The sequence below is a fragment of the Megalops cyprinoides genome, chromosome 10 (genome assembly GCF_013368585.1).
Source record: "Megalops cyprinoides isolate fMegCyp1 chromosome 10, fMegCyp1.pri, whole genome shotgun sequence".
NCBI classification, from domain to species: Eukaryota; Metazoa; Chordata; class Actinopteri; order Elopiformes; family Megalopidae; genus Megalops; species Megalops cyprinoides.
The window spans coordinates 4,640,001-4,655,736 of record NC_050592.1 but is presented as its reverse complement, the minus strand read 5'-3'; the positions used below and the strand labels follow the sequence as shown (position 1 = coordinate 4,655,736).

At 46.1% G+C, this 15,736-nt stretch overlaps 2 protein-coding genes across 3 annotated transcripts in view; both read right to left on the bottom strand.

Moving 5' to 3' along the window:
• Positions 1 to 227: 227 nt before the first annotated feature.
• rcc1 (regulator of chromosome condensation 1) lies at positions 228 to 10,054 on the bottom strand. Of its 2 annotated transcripts, none has more exons than XM_036539493.1 (10): positions 9,988 to 10,054; positions 8,238 to 8,325; positions 6,995 to 7,182; positions 5,937 to 6,116; positions 5,368 to 5,464; positions 3,794 to 3,916; positions 3,135 to 3,281; positions 2,409 to 2,528; positions 1,778 to 1,930; positions 228 to 964 (listed from the first exon to the last, which is right to left on the bottom strand). In XM_036539493.1, the coding sequence occupies exons 2-10, from the start codon at positions 8,305 to 8,307 to the stop codon at positions 789 to 791; spliced, it is 1,254 nt and encodes a 417-aa protein (XP_036395386.1). In that variant the 5' UTR covers positions 8,308 to 8,325; positions 9,988 to 10,054; the 3' UTR covers positions 228 to 788. The 2 variants fall into 2 exon arrangements, with proteins under 2 accessions (XP_036395386.1, XP_036395387.1); XM_036539494.1 differs by lacking the exon at positions 9,988 to 10,054 and adding an exon at positions 8,713 to 8,999.
• A 1,593-nt stretch (positions 10,055 to 11,647) lies between these two features.
• phactr4b (phosphatase and actin regulator 4b) overlaps positions 11,648 to 15,736 on the bottom strand; it is a 34,117-nt gene continuing 30,028 nt past the window's right edge. Inside the window, exons 11-14 of the mRNA XM_036538860.1 lie at positions 14,509 to 14,570; positions 13,352 to 13,489; positions 13,079 to 13,155; positions 11,648 to 12,869 (exon numbers count right to left, since the gene is read on the bottom strand). Coding sequence (XP_036394753.1) covers positions 12,854 to 12,869; positions 13,079 to 13,155; positions 13,352 to 13,489; positions 14,509 to 14,570 — 293 coding nt within the window. The 3' untranslated portion in view covers positions 11,648 to 12,853. The remainder of the gene's footprint in view (positions 12,870 to 13,078; positions 13,156 to 13,351; positions 13,490 to 14,508; positions 14,571 to 15,736) is intronic.

Genomic DNA, 15,736 nt, shown 5'->3' with positions numbered 1-15,736 from the left:
TCAGAGAACAGAGGGGCAGACAAGGCTGCATTCCTTGTGCTTTTTGCAATGTGAAAAGCAAAGCAGAGGAGCCTGGTCACACCTGAAGAGAGGGTTTGAGAACACAGGTAGGCCTGCTCTGCGAGGCCATCACAAGCACGCCAAGGACGGACCGTGTCATGAAAATGATGAAAACTCGGGTAAAAATTTCAATGTTTATTCATTTTCCAATAGGACCAGCACATGTGGATGTCTTGGGCACAGGGAACAGTTGATAACGGTAACGGACTGCAATACATCGTCACTATCACAGTTAAACACTGCAAGACGGCTCTAGCCCAAGTGGATCCAAAGTCCCTTGTTACCCAAAACGAAGGTCAAAGACTGAATGAACGCTGATGAAATGACACTCCTTGCCCTGACAGGTTGTCATGAAAACACGGTGAAGACGTCACCTGTGAACGGAGCGCAGGGTTGAGCAGAAAGCCGTATCGGCTTTTTATTGCTTCGACCAAATGCAACATTAAAAGGCTGTGGAAACAGGAAATTTTTAAAAGGCTCATTTTTCTCCCCGTTACTTTTCAGCATCCCTGAATGGTTTTTACTAAAGAGTCTCCTTAAAAGTAATTAAGAAAAAAGAAAAAAAAAAAAAAAAAATCAACTAGATTAAAAAAATAATTCTCTTGCTCTCCTCCTCCCCATCCTCTGCAACCGTGTAAGCACACCGCCTCCAGTCAAAGTGGTGGTTTCCTTGGAGATGGGGGTGAGGCGGGGCCGGGAACACCCCCGCCGCCCTCTTCGGGCCCCCATCAGCTCTCCTGCTTGTCTTTGACCAGTAGAACGGTATGCTGCCCCCCGCTGGACACTGTCAGCACTGCGCGGTTCTCCAGCTGCTTCCCGGTCATCTCCACAGGGCTCCACTCGTCATCCTCCTCTCCTGTGCCGAGCTGGAGGTTGGTTCCCATCCCCCAGGCGTATGCCGTCCCTGACACAAGACGAGGGAAAAAAAAAAAAAAAAACGAAGGTCAAGTCTCTTTTCTAAGATCTTTTAACTCCTTTTACTCTCCCCCCGCAAGTGCCACACACAGCAACCGAAAGAGGCAGAAGCACAATATTCAGAAAAGCCTGGGTTCTGTTTTAGCATTGCTCAAGGGACTCTCCGCATTTCCTTCCGTCATCACTGTCCTCTCAGTTCGTTTCTTAAGAACAGAAGTGAGACACCGTGTGTGGAAATGAAAGGAGCGAAGTACAGGTTCAGACTGAAATGTGCCGACAGGGCCAGCAGTTACAGAGGCTCAGGGACACGGAGTAGCTGCAGATTGTAATGAGGTGACAAAGGGCTCACAGACATTTGAATCAGATTCCACAGCCAGCCAGAAAGAGACAGACGCAGTCACTAACGTTTATATTCTACACTATAGGCTACACTAAGCTCACTGACATACCACTCAAACCTGATGCATTCTCTCTCTCACACACACACACACACACACACACACACACACACACACCATCATTCCACACTTGTCCTTTAGTTGTATTACCGAGCCTGACAAGTATAAAGTTAAGAGTGCCTGTTTGTAGGATCAAAGGACTGGGTGTAGCCAAATTACAGCACTGTTGTTCTCTGAATCTATCAACTTCCCAGCAAAAAAGTGCAAATGGTATTCAAAGCAGAGCAGAATGTCCACACACACTCAGACTCAACAGCAGTCAACAAACACGTACACACTCTCACGCTTAAGCACACACACACGCAGACACACACACACGCAGACACACACACACACACACCTACCCTGTTTGGTGACAGCGTAGCTGACTGACGCGCCGCATGCCACTGCCTGGGCCACTTCCACTCCAGGAACGGGCGTGGGCTCGCTCTTCTCCTCCGCCCCCTGACCCAGGCCCAGACGCCCGTACTCCGCCCGTCCCAAACTGTACACCTTCCCTGGGGAGAGAGAGCCGGTATGACACACACAGCTGGGACGGCCTGCCTGTGGGCCTATCCAACGGACCGGCATCACACAAACGCAACACGCATTCCTATAACCCTTTCACAAAGCTGCATTCTACAGCCCCATACATTACATATATAAATCTCTTATCCAGAGTGACTTCCAGCACAATACAACATAAGTGTCTCCATTTAAGTGCAAGGCCTCATGCACAGGAACGAGAATCACAAAATGCATCCATTTCTGTCATCGCCCGCATGGATATCGACTTTACAGAATACAACTGTTTGTACTGTTGGGTATATAGTGATCGATTCTCGAGTTAGCTTCTCAATTCCGGCCTTCCGAATCAATGCGTTCCCCTGGGCTACGGATCAAGACTCAGGCGAGCCTCCAACTGAGAATAAAAAGAAATAACCACAACAAAGGACCCTGACTGGACCCTGCAGGGGGTCCCGTCCCCTCTCTCACCTTCTGAGTCCAGACAGACGGTGTGGTGCTGGCCCCCTGAGAAGCTGACCCAGGAGGTGGTGGAGTTCTTAAAGGCTGTGAGCTTCACAGGGGAGAAGCAGGTGTTGGTGCCTGGAGTGCCTGCAAACACAAGCGTTTGGGGGGGGGGGGATGGGGGGCCCACGTTAGCACAGCGACACAGGACACCTTCTCACACACTGCTGCTGGCTGTTAACCCTCCACTGTTCAATCAGGTCATTCCCCTCAGCTACAACTCGCCTGTTCTGCAGCGCTGCAAGTCATCATAGTCTCATGGTCAGCTGATCTGATAACTAACAGTCTAGTATTGCCGATGAATAATTCCATACCAATCAAGGAAAATGCTTAGAAGAAGTTTACACATCAAATATATGAGCTTCCCACAATCAAAGACTGCCAACAAAATGTTTAACTAAACAGTCTTTTAGCACCTTCAGACAGTAGTGACCAGAGTCATTGTTTTGTCCTTAAATGTGACTTCCAAGTTTATACAATGATTTACGCTTGATGGTCACTGAGAAAAACGAAAAACTTTTCCATTCTGAACATTTTGGATAATCAATTTAAGCGAGTTAACAACACACTACTCTGCAGTGGGATCGATTACATGCTATGCTTATTTTGGGGAGAAGTTTAAGATCAGTAAAGTAATTCAAGCCTGTGACTGCCCCCTGGAGGTACATGCAGGGACTGCAACAGTGTGCTCACCCAACTGGTGGTAGTTCGACAGCCCAAAGCCGTAGATGTGGCCCTCTTTGGACACGGAGAAGGTGAAGTATGCCCCGCAGAAGACGTCCGTGAAGTGGACCCGGCCTCTGGACCGAACGTGGATGAACTGCGGCACCAGCAAACGCTCTGAGGTCACAGGACACAGGCACGCACCACTCAGATACCTCACAACAACAACTCAACCAACACCAAGATGAAGCCATGAAAAGCCTTACCAGTACTAAGAAAATGCGACGTTAGCTGAGAAGTTAAGACAAAATTGTGGCCAAGAAGACCACAACAGCTACTGACCAGAGGCTGTGACTACATGGTGGACCCTCTAATTGGTACCACTTTTTCCATCTAGTGGTGAAATAAATTTATTATTACTGCCCTGGTGAAGTCTCTTACTCTGAGCAGTTAAGGGGAATTGTAGAGAATGACCATGGTACATTTTTGGTTGCAGATAAACAGCCAAAATTTACAGTTACCCATCATATTTTTTCTGTTTCCCAGCTGTACTTAATCAGGTGTGTTACAACTACAGCTGTTAAGTTGTGGAATATGTTTAAAATGTAATATTAATTTACATTTTAATTTAGCATTCTCGTTACTGTAATGAACGCCGCTTCGGGATGGGTGAGTGTGGGGGTACTTACGCAGCCCTTTCCTGCCCCCTCGGTTGGCGAATCTCTCTGGGACCCTTCCCAGCTGCCCCTGCTCCCCACAGCCCGAACTGTACAGGTCTCCGTTCAGAGTCAGCATCACCAGGTGGTCATTGCCTGAGGACGACAGACACAGGTGAGCTACAGGTGAGCTACAGGCAAGCGCCCGGAAGCTTCACTCCACACCAGAGCGTCACTGTGTTCCGCTCTGATCTCATCTTATTTCTCCGACCAGTTTCCCGAGGTTTTCACCGGTCTAAATGATTGACCCTTTCTAGACCACATTTTGTATCACTCTACCAAGCCTTGCAGAGTATTATACTGTATGAGCCTAAATGTTATCATATTTGACACAGACTGAAATTTCATCTTTCTCAAAATCTTTAATTTTGATTTAAATCAAGTTATAAAACCTTGTTTTATATGTTAAAAAAACCTCTTCTTCCCACTACAACTGCTTTGTTTGTGCTGGATGAGGATGACCCAACTATTAACGACAATATAACGTAAAGGATTACTCTCTATTTTTTTAATGTGTATTTTTCCTTCAGTTCACTGAATTGGCTTTCCGTTAATCAAATATTAACAACCAGAGCAAAACTCCAGGGAGACGTCTCCAAGCGAGGCGAGTCGATTCAAAATTCTTACAGACTCAGCAACATGCTTTGTTTTACTGTTTGGGGAAACTGGGTTTAGATAGCTCCTCTTCAGTATGCCCAATTAGCTTTTTTTAACCGGCAGACAGGACGTATGTGCTGCAGATTTAGGCAGATTCTTGAGCTTTCCTTTTGCAGCTGCTCAGCTATTCAACCCCTCCTTTCCGGGATTCTGCAGTGGCGGAATGTCTAAGCTCAGCCGCACGGCCTGGCAGTTCTAGTTGCAGCAGTCAGGGGGGCGTGACGTTGATTCCGAGGATGAAACAGAAAATTTCATGACCAAAGACAAACGGGTGAAGGCTACAGGGAAAGGCGATGGGCCTCGTTAACGTCAGGTAACAGCCTCCCGAATGGCGGGGGGGGGTCACTGCTAAAAGTTCTAAAAAACTAAAAGTTCTGAAAACTTGCAATCCTTCTCCACTGACTTGTATGAAAACTTTTTCTCCTTGTGTTGGGACTACTGCTGAGAGGCCTCCCCACACCACACCGTGTACTTTCTCAGGACCACGCAATACAGAGCGTAAAGCTGTACCACCAGAGGGGTTAACTAGCTCAGTATACACATCACACCTTTGACGCACTTCACCAAATGCACTGCAGTGAAATATTTATTCACATCTACATACATCTTAAAACAATCAATACCTAGTGAACCCTTATGGATTTTTTGCTTGTGTTGTACTCTACCTCACTTGTAAGTTACTTTGGATAAAACCGTCTGCCAAATGAATAAATGTAAATGTAACAAAAAACAAGTAAATGAAGTGTGCATAGACCAGAGTTTTTTTTTTGCAAAACAAGCTGCAGTCAGACAGCCTTGTCCTAATCGCCACTCAGTGACAGAAGCCACTTAAGCACTGATCAGGGGTCAGTGTAGGGGCAATAGGAAGCAGACCCTCCATATCCTCTCACCTGAAGCAATCTTTACCACAGGGTCCTCAATGGGGACCTTGACAGGCAAAGTGCATTTCTTCATTGGTTCCAGCAGGCCGATAACTCCATTATTATCCTGAAGTAAAGGAAAAGAGACATCAGAAACCCTACAAATAAAACCATACGGACTGAGTCATGCCTTGCAGCAAGGATGCACTATGCAAACACTTGACCAGTAGAGAACAGCATACAATACATTATTACTCCACACAGCCATTTCTGAGTGGATGTTTGGTGCTTTCATATTTTAACCTACAGGTTGAAAACAGGCATACAAATCTAAGGAAGTCCAGTGACTGCATTAAAAAATCCACACTCAGTGTCAGAAAAGCTGTGTGTAGATCTTCTGTGAACATAGTTACATAATGACCCTTTTGAAACACTGGGTTTTTATACCTGCATACACACAGCAGAAACCAAACCACAGAGTTCTGGTGATAACCCTGGCTGGTTCTGATTGCACTACAGGTGGAAACGGTCTGAAAGTGCTTCACAGTGTTGTAACAACGTTGCCCCAGCGTTTTGGGGACGCCTGGCAGGCCGCTCACCCTGAAGGAGCCCCAGATGAAGACAGCACCGTCCTCGGTGAGCGCAGCGGTGTGGCTGTCCCCAGCAGACACCTGCACCACCCGCTCCGCCAGCTCCACCTTCCCGGGACTCATCTCCGAGCCCTCCTCCGCCGTGTCCCGGCCCAGTGCCCCCTCATCGTTACAGCCGAACGTGTACACCTGTGCAGGGCGCCGCAGAACAGGTGTGTCACTGCAGGTGCTGAAGCAACCAACTTACAGATTCAGCCACATAAAAAAAGATTTAATCACAGACTAACTAGTTTTAGTTTACTAGTTTTATCTGCTCCAAGCAGGATGCTAAAACCTATTCTGCCTAGCCAGATCTTACATTACATTATTGTCATTTAGTAGATGCTCTTATCCAATGCAACTTTCATAAGTTACGGTTTTTACATCATAGTCGTTTATACAGCTGGCTAAGTCGTTTATACAGCTGGCTGTGGGGTAAGTACCTTGGCCCAAGCGTACAGCAGCAGTGCCCCAGTTGGGAACTGAACCAGCAACGTTTCTGTTACAAGCCCTGCCCCTTATCACTATGCTACACTGCCGCCCCATTTTACACCAGGCATTCAGCTTCCTGCTTCAGCAGGTGGACTTTTAAAATGCCTGCTGAATGGCACAATAGCTAGGTGCTACACTACATGATGCACCACACATCACTCTTTGTTAGCAACTCCCATGCTGGTCTGCAGTTTTCTTGAACCCACATTGTGTGAAAGCAATGAGGGCCAGTGAGAGACAGGACCAGCAGAGACGTACGACTGACTGTAAGACCACGGCAGAGTAGCATAGCGGTAAGTAAATAAATAAATGTAAATAAATGTAAGGAGCAGGGCTTGTAACCGAAAGGTTGCTAGTTCAATTCCCCTCTGGATAAAGACTACTGCACCCTTGGGCAAGGTAGTTAAACCATAATTACCTCAGTAAATATCCAGCTGTATAAATAGCTGCAATGTTACCCATGTAAGTCGCTCTGGATAAGAGCGTCCGCTATATGACGATGAGGTGATGTAACGTAGCATGATCACATGACTCACGTTTCCCGTGTCGCTGAGGCAGACAGTGTGCATTCCCCCCGCCACGGCCTGCACCACGCCCTCCGGCAGGCTGACCAGGGCGGGCTTCTTCCTCTCCATCACGTCCTCTCCCAGGCCCAGCTGCCCCACGTCCCCCTGGCCCAGCACCAGCACCAGGCCCTTCTCCGTCCCGTGGCTGCTGTGGGTCACTGGGGGGCGACAAACGCATGTGGCTGAGCTGAAGTGAGTGGTTCATGTGAGTCCTGCGTAAAGCCTGCGGGGTAGCAGGTAGCAGGTAGCGGTTCCAGCGGTTACGTCACTCCCTGAGACCTGGTTAACTAGCGTTGTTGCCGACAGGCTAAGGGCAATTTGCCTTTAGCTAACTGGCAATGACGCTGGCTGTAAGGGGTTGGCAGTGAGCAGTGAGGACCCAGGTTTGAAACTCTCTCGCTCGCTTGCTGACCCACGCTACACCCGTTACACACAGGCGAGGGGTGACGCGGGTGACCTTCTCCACAGACGGGCGACATGTTCAGCTGTCACACACCTTCCAGCCCCACTAGTAATGGATTAAACTGTAGTCAATGGTCCCTTTTACGCCTCCCCTTCTCCCTCTACACAAGTACCCTGCTGGGTGAGACTCCTATCTTGTCACTTAGCAAACTTTCCAATCACTGAAGGACAACCCCTGAAACAGCATGACTGGCACGATCATGGTGTGGAAACATAATGACACACGACCAGCATGCACTGCCATTGGTGAAGTGCATTCAAACAGCTGCCTATCGCAGAGTGCCTGGACCAATCGGGGGTGTCTGGGTATGCCTCATGAGAGAGGTGATTGGTTAACATCCAAAACATCTCTCTACCCTATAGCACCAAGCTCATGTGCGAAACTAGCAATGGTGCAATGTTCTACCAGTTAAGCTCTCTTAACAGCAGCATGGATCTGGGAACAGACATCAACAGAGGCAGCAGTGGGACAATGGGACCAATAACCAGATTCTGTCACACACAACACCAGTTTCCATACTTTGGTATAGAGCATTTAGGAACAAGTCTGATATGTACACAGCACTCTTAGGAAAGGAATTAGTGTATAATCAACTCAAATCTTTAGAATGAGATCATGAACTATGCAGGTTCATGCAGACAAAAAAGCCAAGTGTATGTCACTACGCAACAGATATTTTACTACTGTGCATTACCGAGGGAAGAGACAGCACAACACACTCGCCTTCAGGTGCTGGAGGTTAGAGCTTACCTTTCACTTTTTTGGAGGACTTTATGTCCTCTGTTTGACTCGCCCTCTTCGTAGTCTTCTTCCCCGGCATGTTGGCTGCGGCTAAAACCTACAGGACAGGAGAACACGCTTGAACAACCATCGGGGCCAAAGGGACTTCGGAATGCAGAACACGGACTTCTTACTACTGTTTGGCAATGGAGTCGTGGTTTTCGCTTTAAGGCTTATGAGAACTGAGAAACAGAAAAGAACCTGACCGAAGGGCACTCACGGTCTCCCTATAGGCTAACCGCTGACGCACGATAACATTTCTGAGCTAAACGGTGACGCACAATATCACCTCCAAGGCAAAGCAACTTACGCCTTCAACACGGCCACGTCTCCTACGAAGCTAATTCGTTTGCTAACCGAAACGCACGATGAACGTCCCACAAATATAAATGCAGCGGTTGGATAACAGAGAATGCCACAAAAACTTGAGCGAAACGAAACTTACCTGAACTACTCAAACGCAACCCAGCCAGCCAGCTAAGGATAATTTAGTTGAGTTGGCTAGCTAGAAAACCAACAAGCTGAGATGGCTAACAGCGATGAGACCTTGCGGACGACGTTGAATATACCCTTTTCGCCCTTATCTGCTCGATGTATGACTGTTTGGGTCATAAAAATGACCAAAAGAGCAGTAATTGCACTCCTCAGCTGTTCCGACGTGCGCTTGCCGTGAGGAGCAATGCGCCTTGCTGCATGCGAGTCGACGGAAATATACGTCATACACACCCTACATACAACACCCCTTCCAGCCAAAACACGAAATAAACTAATTTATGTAGACATTAACGATAGATTCGCGCACACCAGATAAAAATGTATTTTTGCACTGATCTCTGTATTTGCACCGTACGGCAAAAAAGAGTCGCATACCCAACTGGCTACTTCGCTAGCTACGTGCAAGCAGACACGCTACGCACTGCAGCTGCTGAAAACGGTTACCGGTTGCTGCAAAGCAAGTGAGGGTCATGCTAAATTAATGCTCCCAAAAACTATGACTGACAGGGGCCGATGCACAGACTCGTCGTTGTTTGTGGAACTAGCAAGCCACGACAGCTGCACGGAACTGAGCTTCATTTGTGTAAAAGCGTTTTCAAAGCATGGCGGCAGTCGCCCGCTTCCGTTTCCTGGTTCAAAGTGTAAACTGGTAACCCCCGCTAAAGTTTTAAAAACGAAGTTTCTTGATGCAGAATGTACACCACGCTACCCAATTCTGAAGCACCACAGCTGGACTAACAGCTAGCTAGCCTGTATGTATCACAAAAATAATGAAACCTAGCTCATAGCTAGCGACTTACCCAGAGCAAGGCGTGACGAACTATCTTGCACGCTAACTATTCTTGGGAGCCTACCAAGTTAGCTGAATGAGTCAGTACCACAGATAACCTGTGTCTGCAGCGCTAAAGACCGTGTTTCTCCGTTCTCCGCGTACGCGCGCTTCAGATGTTTGGACACGTCTTTTGACTGACCTCATTCAAAAACTGAATCGATCTCAGCTAACGCTACGTATCTTAAATCACAAACTGCCATACTTCAACGCCAAACCATTTAGCTAGGTAGCTACCAAACCAGCTGTGTAGTAGCCCAACTTGTTCTGGACACGAAATCAAGCTACAACAACATTTTACGTCTTATACTTGGTCATTTAATAATTAAATAGTACTGGCAGGTTGATCCGTTAATGTTATTAACAGGCCATCAATACATTCTAGCTGCTTCGTACCTGACTACACGATCGGCGACTGGTTCACTTGCACCGTCCATGCGGTGTTAGAAACGCGTTTGCTGCCGATCGAAGGCCGCATGCGTCGGAGCGCCTCCTTTCCATTAAAAGGACAGACACATTTTGAGCGCTTTTTTGGCAAGTGCATCTCAGCATTATCAGTAACTATTTCATCACAACTAGTGACAAATTGGATTAAAACTGTCTTTCAAAGTTGAAATAAAGCTAAAATGAAGCCATGCATTGTATGTATGTATGAATGAATATATGTACATAATACATATACATGAACATGTGTAACTGACATCCATGTTCTTAGAAAATGCAGATGAGCTAAACATCAGTTGACAAACTGCCTTAAACAATCTCATTTTGTCCAGAAGCACCTTTTTAAGTTGTAACTTTTTAAGTTATCTACTCGATAAATTTTCTCAGCCTGAATAACATTAACTAATAAAGGAAGGCGACATTAAATAACGCGCATCTGTGTCAGTATCTTGTACTTTGAGAGTTTGAAATAACAGCCATTTGTCAAAAAAGCACGTATAATGCCTACGTTTATGGCACTGCAAAGTAAGGTCTCCACTGCAATTCCACTACATGACCAGCAGATGTCACCGAAGATTTATATGAGAGAGCAGTGAGCACATTTTCAAATCAGCTGGAATACATCGTTTAAGTAATGAAACAAAAAGTAACATAAACACACATAAAAGTGTACCGTCAAATTATTAATCTATTTTTCAAATCCTCCCAGGGGAAATTCTTCTGTAAACGTCCGTATGATGCGTTTCACACGGCGTGCAATCCGCTGATGAGACTGATGGCTGACTTTAGCTGTTCAGGTGAGGCATGATGTACAAGGGAATTCCATAGGATGCACATTTTCACCCGCTGGTAAATTACTGGCCTCAGAACAGTACTCCCCATTTTGGCATTGAATGACACGTGACCATATTCAACTAATGTATATTTATTTACTTAATTCTGGTATGTTTATCAGGATGCCCTGTCACTGCTCACAATTTACCTTGACAGGTGTATACAGTCCTCTCCAGGGACAGTAAGAAGTCAGAATACATTTTGGCCATTTTTCAACCCCCCCAGAACACATTCACAACACACAAAAATCATGATTTTTTGTAAGCTTTTAATTTGATTCTGAAGTGACCGTTTACAGCTAAACAGAAGTTGCCCTCGGTTGCTAAAATTCCATGACATTTCTTAAAAAAAAGAAAAAAAACAAAAACAAAAAACAAAACAAACTATACAACCTTCAGATAAAACTGAACAGGAACATTTTTTTACATCCTGTTCTCGTAGTGTCATTTAATCATACACTAACATTTTTTGTGCTTAAAAAAAACAACCTATAATACTTTTATATTTTAAAATATTCTTAAAATAGGAAGACAAGATATACATGACAGTGAATCTACAGAGAAAGAGTCTGTACAGCTGAGGCGGACTTTCTACTGGCCCATAAACATACAATAAAACATTTTCTGAAGTAAAAATAAAAGGTATCTTCCTGCCGAAATGTTTTCCCTGTCAACCACCAGAGGTGCACATTTTTCTCGTAGTGTTTCGTCTCTTGGCTAAACACACACACACACCTGACCCTGAATCTCAATGCCCGCTTCCAAAAATGCCTATTTTACATGTTTTTTTTTTTGTTTTTTTTTATTATAAGGTGCCTTGCTCCTTCACCAATTAAGCAGGCTTTGTCAGTCAGCACTTCTGAAAACGTTTATGGGGTTGTAGTAAAATTATTGTTTAAAAAAAAAAGAGCAAGAACACAAAATTCACAGTTGAAAGCACTTAATGGGCATATCTGATTGCATTTAGTAACGCTGCCGGCTTACACACTGAGTTTAACACCACTGGGCAGGTGATGCACAAAGGCTACATTCTATGTTAAGACTGGACATGAACTGGTATGGCAGACAGCCGAGGAGAGCACTCCGAAACAGACCTCCCTTCCTCCTTTCAGTCTACACTCCGGTGGTCACCGAATCTGTCATTCTAGAATACCTCCCAACCAAAGCCGTCATTTCAGATGTGATCCAAAATTAAAAATCATACAAAAAAAAAAAAAATTAAACCTTGTGCATTAAAGAAGTTTTCAATATTACAACGTTCCAGGTTATTAGGCTATGCAAATTACAGCAATCTATACACACACTTACACAAATACACAATTTTTCCCAGAGCACCTCCTCCTCCTCCTCCTCTCTTCACGATATGTCATGATCTTCCTCTCCTCGCTGTCTCTCCACCTTATTCAGTTTATTACAGTTATTATTACAGCGATTGCTATTATTGTCGCCAACGTTATTATACCTATTGTCGTTAGTTATTACGTTTCCTGATCAAGGATAAAAGAGAATCAAATGTTCGGTACAAAATAAAAGCAGAAAAAAAGGCCATCCGAACGTTCCCCAGAGAGGGGGAGAGAGAGGGGACACAGGCCGCAAAAGGGGCTGGAGTCCCTGAGCAAAGCCACGGCGCCCCCTGGTGGCTGAGCAGTAGGATGCAGCCTGGGAGCCTCCCCCCATCTCGGCTCTGTCTTGGCACAGGGTTCTCCCTAAAAAAAGTCCTGGGAGAAATACTGCATTCATCCTTCAAACCTGACTGGCGTGGCCATCGTGGTCATTAGCAGTTGTAAAATACTTGATGAGGGAGTGGTCTTCATTGTCTGGTTCCAGGGTTTCCTGATGGTTGCTACTGTACATTCAGAAGAAAAAAATCGACAAGGCAGTCCTTCATGGGAGCACCAAGTCCCCGCAACGCCACGTCAGAATCGCAAATGTTTGGTTTTCCTTCAACCGTCTTTAAGTGCTTCTGTTCCCAGTCAAGGGGAACACTAAGGGCGATGGAACCTGTTGGGAAAAAGAGGCGAAAAAGGGTTTGATGCCGCACCACCACACAACAAACCCCTGAAACATCTCCCCATGGTATACCACTCCTCCTGTTTCCACGGCACCATCCTCATCTCTTTGCATCTCTTATACGATGTATGGATTCACACAAAGGTGGAATTCATACATATATTACACGCTAACACAGCAGGCGGCTCTCCCCGTTTCACCTTGTGTAGATTCGGCTGTCCTCGTGGACCTCCATCTCGGAGCTCTTGAACTCGTTGAGCTCCTTGCGAATGGCAGCCTGTGGGTGGGGTTGCAGAGAGACGTTAGGGGCACAGAGGAGGGCGAGAGAATAAAATCCTCATTCCGCTCAGTAGCAGAATGACTCATTCCTCCTTCCACAAACACTTTGCTTTGTTAGTGACTAAATGTTAAAGACTGTAAGGGAGGAAAAAAAGAGGGTGGAGAAGAAGGGGGTGGTGGGGGGTTGAGCTTACTTTGTCGGCGGGCGTCAGCTTGGTCCACGGCTTGTCGGCGCGCCGGTCGTAGTCCTGGGCATTGGTCACCTCCACGTACTCGTGGAAGCGGAGAATCTTCCGGGCCTGCAGCTCCGCCACGGTGGGCCTCTGGCTCAGCTGTGGGGACGGACAGATAGACGGACACGGGGGGTCACATGGATACGACACACCCGTTACCCCGTTACCCCTGCACTCCTGAGCGTCCGGTCACACGCTCTCATTCATGCAATGCTTTTAAACTCCTCTCCCCGGAGCCTTCACAGCCAGGAACCCTGTTCTACCCACGCTCACAGATAGGTGGCAGTGTAGCATAGCGGTAAGGAGCAGGGCTTGGAACCACATAGCGTGAAAGAAACGAGGGCCAGTGACAGTCAGGACCGGCAGAGACATATGACTGATGTTAAAATCATGCCGGTGTTGCTTAGTTGTAAGGGGTAGGGCAGTTGTAAGGAGCAGGGCAGCACCCTTGGGCAAGATTCTTAAACCAGAATTGCCTCAATAAACATCCAGCTGGATGAATGGAAAGCACGTAAAAACTGTAACCTATATAAGTCGCTAACTGCTAAATGCCTATAATGGAATGTAATGTAATATATGCTGCAGGCAGCCGTGGGAGAGGACGTGGGCTCCATGAAAAACAGCGACTCTTAGACTCGTGGCACTGCCAGGTAGGTGGGAAAGGTGCTTTTCTCAAGAGGCAAGCAGTACTCTGACAGACCTGCTTATCCAGTCTAATTAGCATGGAAATGAAATTAAAAGGCAGCTACCAGATAAAGTGCTGAGCAGGTTAAAATCTGAGACAGTCATCTGTGCAGACAGCTAGTTTGACTGTATGGGGATATGGATACAGTTGGTTTCCAGGAGAGCCAAAACATATCGATATTTGATAACATCAGGGTATCAGGCTTTGCAAGCTGCATCTGTTATGATATAAAAATATGACACATATAGCAGTCACCACATTACAAAGAAAATGGCCCTTATCCCCACTGTATATTCATGAGTCTGTGGATGTCCTGTAGTCTTGCTCTATGGACAGTTGGAACGGGGGAAAAAAAAGGTTTGATGTGATTTGAGGTGCAGGTACTATATGCGGCCTGTAGGGGCACTGTGGAGCTGTCGTGTCTCCCGCTTACCTTCCTGGTGAGCCTGCGTTTGATCTCCCTCACTTCTGCCTGCCTGTCCGCCTCATTCTTGGCTGTGGAGGAGAGACACGGGAGAAACGCGCAATTAGCCTGGAGTTGAGGCTATCCCTCTGAACCTTGCAGCAAAGAGCGGCTCCTCTAACCCAAAAGGCTGCCAGTTTGATTCCTGGTTGGGGCACAGCTGCTGTGCTCTTGTGTGAGGTGCTCAAGATGAATTTCTTCAATAAATACCCCGGCTATATGAACAGTCATTACATAAAATAGAAGCTGTGTGAGGGCCTCTAGATACAGGTATCTTGTAATGAAAAGATCCATTTGGACCATCTCTGACACTGTACTGCTGGCCTGGCACTGACCTGTAGCTGGTTTGAATGGTACCCTTACATTTACCTTATGGCAGGTATTAGCTAAATTGTTTTAGCAGTAATGATATATGATGCAACACAGACTACATCAGTGACCTGTATCTATACTTGGAACAGCTGCATATTTCAGATTATATTTAGAGCTGTCCCTTCCACTCTGCCTTTATGTACACTGTATACTTTGGCTCTGACACCTCTGGATACATAAGTGAAATATGTATATGTTCTGTATTCACACCTGATTCCTATGGGTGCTCTGCCCATATAACGCTCTGTAAATCTCCCTCAATAAAAGCACATGGACTAACGGCATAAATACAGCAGAATAATGATCATTGTAAAAGAGCTGGGTCAGGACAGGACTCGGAGTCTGACGCCAAACTCGAATGTAGCAAGAATCCTTTTTAATCCCCTTGCCTGCTTTCACACGATTCACACAGTTTAAGCCCTTTCTGCACCAGCCAGAGATGAAGGGAGAAAAAACGTCCTGGTTTTTAATATACACTGCCAGTTTGAAATCGCACAGAAAGCTGGACTTTGATCACATTTTGCTGAATGGCTTTGTGTGCTTATCATAATATTCAATCTGATTAATCCAAAGACTGAAACTGATGTTTGAGCTACCACATGGCCCCAATGCGAGTGTCAAATACACCACAAAAACGGAAATCATTTACTGAAATCCAGCACCTTTTCCATTGTGGGATGCACCTACTCAATCTTGCTACCTCTCCATAGGTGTCGAATGACCTCATTTTACAGAACCTTCATGTTTTTCGGGCTGTGCGGCTTTGGTCAGGAGAGTAGAAAAGATCAGAGAGTTGTGGATTTCTCCCGGCCTCTATCACATACAG

Coding starts and splice junctions, on each gene's coding strand:
- rcc1 (XM_036539493.1), bottom strand. CDS start 8,307: ATGCCGGGGAAGAAGACTACGAAGAGGGCGAGTCAAACAGAGGACATA. Junction 3,282..3,793: donor AGGGGGCAGGAAAGGGCTGC/GTAAGTACCCCC, acceptor CTGTGACCTCAG/AGCGTTTGCTGGTGCCGCAG. Junction 965..1,777: donor CTACGCTGTCACCAAACAGG/GTAGGTGTGTGT, acceptor GTCTTGTGTCAG/GGACGGCATACGCCTGGGGG.